Below are 6440 nucleotides of genomic sequence, written 5' to 3' on the forward strand. Positions count from 1 at the left end.
CTTTGCGTTTCATCTTTGATACATCTAACCATACCCAAATCCTTCGATTTCCTATCTCTCATCTTTGCAAGCCTATAAATATCCTTCTCGCCTTCTTTGGTATCCAACTTGTCATAAACCTCCTTATATACCTTAGCCCTCGCGTTTCGAACAACTTTTTTAGCTTCCTTCTTTGCTATCATATACTTCTCCAAACTCCATATGTAGAACATTTTGTAAAATATAGTATAGTCATGCATTTTTCTGTGTTTATATATATATATATATATATATATATAGAGAGAGAGAGAGAGAAGAGTGTCATCAGAGGTGCGTGCAATCAGCGACGCATGCACAGAGGGCCAAAAAAACATCCTTTAGCGGCGGTCAGTGACCGCCACTAAAAGCACTTTTTGCTGGATGGCAGCACACCATTGTGTGTCCGATGGCCATTCGACACCCAAGGGATTCAACGTGTCCGATGACCATTCGACACCCAGGGGGGTCGACGATACCTCCTATATATATATATATAAAAACTTAGTGCCAGTTCTCATACAGGACATGATATGATCCATAATCATGAGGCAGATAAATCTATAACAGTTTCAAGCTACACACTTGTATGGTTTATAAATGTATTTTGAACATATAATACCAAAAGATATGCATCTTTAAAACAAATTCTTATGGTTTGATAAGTTATTGATGAACTGATATTGACCTGCACCAATCTCATGTGTTCAACCTAATATTTTCTGGCATGAGTTGCAGGTTGCTACACTAATTGCAGTTTATGCACATATCAGTTTTGCTTCACTGAGCGGCATTGGTTGGGGCTGGGCTGGTGTTATATGGATTTACAGTGTGATCTTTTATGCACCTTTGGACATTATTAAGTTCGCCATTCGTTATTGTTTGAGTGGAGAAGCTTGGCGTCTTGTATTTGAAAGAAAGGTAGCTTCATTATTTGTTTCTCAGAGTTTTTAATTTATTTGAAAGCTGACTATCTTTCTCATGTATAGTTGTAGTATTATGCAATTTGAGATAAAAATGTGCATGATAATTCATTCTCATTCTCTAAAAAGAAAAAAGACCTTATTTGGATGTATTATTAGTGCATCTACCACATTGTATGTACTGATGCATGCATATATTTCACTATTTGGTTCCTTTATTTATTTATTTCCAGACTGCATTTACTTCTAAGAAGGATTATGGGAAGGAAGACAGAGAAGCTAAGTGGGCAATTGCACAGAGATCTTTATATGGATTAGTTCCTTCTGAAGTAGAGTCCAATGGCAGCAGGCATTCAGGTTCAACATTAATTGCTGAACAGGCTAGGCGGCGTGCTGAAATAGCCAGGTAGTCTAACATGCTTTTTCTTCATTCTCTTCCATTTCTACAGCGATGCTTCAGTATGTTGGCTGCATGTTTTTCAGCTAAACATTTACATTGTCAATTTTTCTGTTTCTTTGCCTGTATATATCTCTACGTGTGTGTGTGTGTGTGTGTGTGTGTGTGTGTGTGTGTGTGTGTGTGTGTGTGTGTGTGTGTGTGTGTGTCCTTGTTTTGAAATTGTTAGTTTATCAGTTTCCTTTTTCAAAAGGATTAAGATTAAAAAACAAAGCCGAAATACAAAAAGGATGGAAATCCTAGTTTGTGATTCCAATTGCATGCCAAATGATATTGGAGTAAATTTAAGTTGCTCGGATAAAAACATGGCTCTACAGCTTTTATAATTTTCAAGGTCTTTTGATCAATCCATTTTTGGGGATGCTTGCAAGTTTCTCTTTCCATGACCAAATATTTCCTATTTTGCTGTGTTTTAGTAATCCACCAAATTGGGAGGCAGTTGTCATTCTTTGAGACAAGAAAAAGCTGATTTCATCTTATGGTGGAATTTGCAGGTTAAGAGAGCTACTTACATTGCGGGGACATGTAGAATCTGTTGTTAGGTTGAAGAATTTGGACATAAGAACAATTCATGGAGCTTATACTGTCTGAAACCATCATTGAGACTCAAATTCAGCTTCATGATCCTTGCAGACCGTTGGATAGTGATGCATCTTGTGACTAATGGACAATCATCAACATGATGATGGACATGAAGACCATGAGATTCACTTCGTTCTGCTTTTTGCAACCTGAGCATTGTATTCTCCACTAAGAATGCATTGAGAGATTCACCAGCCAGTTGCAAATTCCATTTAAGCTCCTTTATTTTTGTTTTGCAGTCATTGTTTTGGCTTCCTTTGTGTTGTAATTTTTCGTAAACAGTAGGAGCTTATTACAAATAATTATTCTTTGTTTGGAAAACCACTTATTTTGATAAACCCGAACTCGATTCTCTGGACCAGTCCTATTTGGGCATACGGGAATTATGCATCTAAACATGAGGAATGTCACTGGTGCTTCATTATGTGTATGGTATCTTTTATACCAGTAATGCATGAATGAATAAGATTGTTAGAGACAATGTTATCAAAATTGGTCCAATTGGCATATCAGTGATTCAATTGAAAGTCAACCTAAACTGGTTTTCTCTTTTTTTTGTGATAACTATGATAGTTGTTCACTATTATATTATTTTTGCATTGAATGCATATTATAGGATTTAACTGAATCCTATAAGTCATCATTTACTTTTACATAATTTTTCCTGAACTTTTTTTATAATGTTAATTTTTTGAGATTTTTTCACTAGACCTTTTCTGAGTCTTTTTGAAAGATGATTCAGTTCATACAACAATTCTGACAACATTTGTAATATCACATATTTTTTCATGATTTTTAATTTTGGAAAACATGAATTTTTTTATTTAATATTTAATTAAATTAATAAAAATCATGGAAAATATATTTAAATATAGGTGACATCATCTAGGTTTGGGCGTGGCCCAGAGCCCACTAACAAGACCTAGATGAGCCAATTAAAGCTTGAGAAAGATTTCATTTTTAACCTTTAAATTCAAGCAAAAATCAAATTAAATTCAGGCAAAATTCGGAGGCGAAAAACAGGTACATATACCGTTAGATGTGCCTCATAATTTTGAGCACATTGGTGTCCTGGTTTTCTGAAATTGAGTCACGGTTGACCCAAAAATCACATTTTTCAAAAATGACCCATCTTTATTTTTGCTTTTTTCTGGATTGGATTGGATCCACTCTGTTTGATCTAAATTGATATGGATCTTGACCCAGTCCAGGACCCATATTAACTAGGATATAGTCCATATCGGATTCATAAGGATTTTGGATATGGATTTGGATTTGAATCTGAAATCTATATATGGTCATTTTAAAACTTTAAAATCAATTTAAAATTTAAATTGGGTAGGTAGAGTTCTACCTGAAGTAGAACTCTACTCTAGGGATGCTTCCAGAAGGGGGCAACACCCTCTAGAATATAATATGATATTTAATAATTAAATATTAAATTAATTAATTAATTAATTAATTAAAAGAAGGATAATATATAGTTCTACACGATGTAGAACTCTACTTAAATCAAGCTTTTCTATAGGGGACATTCCCCTCCAGATTTATCTAAAAGAATAAAAAAATAAGAAGATAAGAATTTTAGAAATCATAAAGAGGGAGAGAGTTTGAGAGAGAGTGTAAAAACCAAAAAATTTCGCTAATAAATTTCGTTTATATTACGAAATATGCAATTTGGGCCTCGGATCCGTTACCGTTATCGGATCCATAAAAGAATCCGTAAATAACCCACAATGGGGTGTTAAATTATACTTATAATATTAATTTTTAATTAAAATAAATAATTAATAGTATTTATAAGAAAAAAATAACTAAATTTTGGTGCATAGGGTCGGACCCACAGGTGGATCCAAACGGATCCAACTGAGGATCCATCACTCGTAAGCAAACCGGGTCCATTTTAATAATGGACCCAACGTCGCGGGTCACGGGCTCGGACCCGGACCCGAGTCCAATTTAAAATAGGGGGGGGGGGTTAAAATAGGAATCGTGCCTAGGGCACGATTCTTGTTTTCAAGAATCCTAAAGCAAGAAAGGGGGCAGGGGGGAGGGGGGGTTATGCAGGGCGTAACCGACCCCGCGCCTCTCGGCAGAGGAGGGGGTTTGGGCCGATAAAAGGAGGAGTGGAGAGAGGGTTTTGCCCTCTTCACTCGGTCTCTCTCTCTCCCTTTTCCTCTCAGTGTGAGCACGTCGGAGTGAGGGTCCTGTCGCCGGCGAACTTCGGCCACCAGCAACCACCACAAGCCACGACAAGCACTCACTGTCACGGCAGTAGCGTGGAGCGACACTAGCCGGCCCTGCGTTCGCGTCCCCAGCCTCCGATCATCGGAAAAGCTTAAAAAATGTACGGTGCTTCTAACGATTTTGGGTGAGGGGTCGAACATGGGTTCGATCTCGTGTGAGGGGGTTGAGGGGAGCATCCAGGGAAGGTTGTCGATGGATGTATTCCCTATTTTCAAGGGAAAAAAAGGGGTTTCAGGTGGTAGTAGCATTTGATTTGGGGAAAGCTTTGGGTCTAACCCTAATACAAAAAATCCCCAAATTGGGCCCATTGTGGGGGTCGGCTGAGGTAGTGGATGACCCCATCCGTGTAGGTCCCGAGTATCCTATAGGGATTACTGCATACTTGGGGGTTTTCTCAGTTAGGAAACGAGCAACTCAGGTGGCCTGAGTTTTTTTTCTCTGTCGCTATTTTTATTTCATTCCATGATAGGTTTAAGAAGGTTCTTGAATGTTTTTTTTTCGTCTTCTCTCTAACCCTGTTAGTAGTAGAATTGTATAACATAACATGAAGGTCGAAATTTGCTGTTAGCCGATCTTTGGGGTTACTTTTTTTTCTTCTTGTGTCTCAGCCAAATGTTCTGATCTTGTGTTGGACAAGAAAATATTGTTCAAACTGACGAACACAGTGGACTTGACGTGTTGATTTCAATCTTGTTTCTGTTAACCGCATAAAATGTTCTCCTAGAACTTACTTGGAAGCGCACCTCTTAACATACCAAAGTAATTTTTTTTCAGAAATACTTGTTTATATTCTCTTAAGCTTCATTTGAACTTGCTGAAAATGCCTTCTATCATTTGAAAAGGGAGAGGAAAGAAAATCCGCTGATTTAGGAGTACTAGCTGTGAAATTTTTTAGAATTGGGGATGTTTTTTTTTACTGTTGATGTTACTTGAATTGGGTGGATGGCCTAACTAGGCACTTTGATGCGCCCATATTGTGGTCATGCCTTATCTTGCCACCTTAAAGTCCAATTCCTTAGGCCATTATCCATCCCATGGAGCTACCATCCGACTAGTCACCAGAACCTGCCTTGCTCAAATTCTGAAGGCCTTCTAAGCTCGTGCACTTCTTGGGGTAACCTTATATTTCAATGTGAACTAAGCATAGTCGTCAGGTTTGTGGACTATGTCATGGGTATAGTTCAGTTACTGGTATGCTAAGGGTTGGATCATTTGGACTAAGAAGAACACCTGTGCACTAACAACTCCAAGTCATGGGTCATGGGTCCCGTGACGTTGCCCCAAGTAGAAAACCTTGTAACAATAGAACTGGCACTATCTATCGACATTGCTACAAATAAAAACATCTGCCTGATATTTTCTAATCTGTTGACATTAAATGAATAAAATGAAGCATGACTAACTATTTATACTTGTTAGTAAGCATTAATGGGTCAATTGAATATCTTGGTGTATGCTGATCAGTTAATAGAAATTGTATACCTGGTGATATTCTGATTATCATACCCTCTTATACTAGTATACCATGTTATCCTCTGATTAGATATAGTTGAACGGTATTGCAACAGTATGACTTGCTTTCGCCATACTGATTTTTATTGCACCATTATGAAGTGCTTTCACAACTCTGATTTTCTTGAAACAGTAGGAATTGACTTCACTTGATTAAAGTAACATTGACTATGGGTTTTGTATTAGGTTACATCAGATCGTTTACCTTTCCCTAATTATGAATATTTGAGATACCTTTTCTTGAATGTCTTGTTATGTTAATATGTTATTGCAAAGTTGTTTCGTAGAGGTGCATACATGATATGAATGTGTGCAGCCCTGAAATGTCAATTTCTAGATCCGGTTTATGTTCATGTGTGTGGATGATAACACGTGTTATGAATGGAAGGTTTCATGTATCTACATTTATGGGACATGTTGAATTATCGTGCATGTATGATTTGGTTTCAAGTGCATGTGCATATATAGGATCGAGGTGTATTGGCATGTAGAATCATGCATAAATATTCTCATGTCCGTATGAAATTTTAGATGGATGCGAGTGCGTTAAGTGAATACATGAAAGCACTTGCACATAAATGTTGAACACATGTATTTGGCACTTTGGCCTAGTGTTATGAATGAAACACTACTTTGGTTTTATTATGTGATGCACCGATGGCCTAAATGGACCATCATCGGCCTGAAGAGTCGTGGGTTTGGTT

The 6440-nt window shown here is 37.4% G+C and overlaps 1 protein-coding gene across 1 annotated transcript in view; it reads left to right on the forward strand.

Moving 5' to 3' along the window:
* LOC149827545 (ATPase 10, plasma membrane-type-like) overlaps nucleotides 1–2338 on the forward strand; it is a 54530-nt gene extending 52192 nt beyond the window's left edge. Inside the window, exons 20-22 of the mRNA XM_090019456.1 lie at nucleotides 754–936; nucleotides 1172–1344; nucleotides 1890–2338. Of these exons, the coding sequence (XP_089875582.1) occupies nucleotides 754–936; nucleotides 1172–1344; nucleotides 1890–1986 (453 nt within the window). The 3' untranslated portion in view covers nucleotides 1987–2338. The remainder of the gene's footprint in view (nucleotides 1–753; nucleotides 937–1171; nucleotides 1345–1889) is intronic.
* The last annotated feature ends 4102 nt before the right edge of the window (nucleotides 2339–6440 follow it).

This window comes from Nuphar pumila, chromosome 10, assembly GCF_984573655.1.
Source record: "Nuphar pumila chromosome 10, dmNupPumi1.hap1.1, whole genome shotgun sequence".
Taxonomy (NCBI): Eukaryota; Viridiplantae; Streptophyta; class Magnoliopsida; order Nymphaeales; family Nymphaeaceae; genus Nuphar; species Nuphar pumila.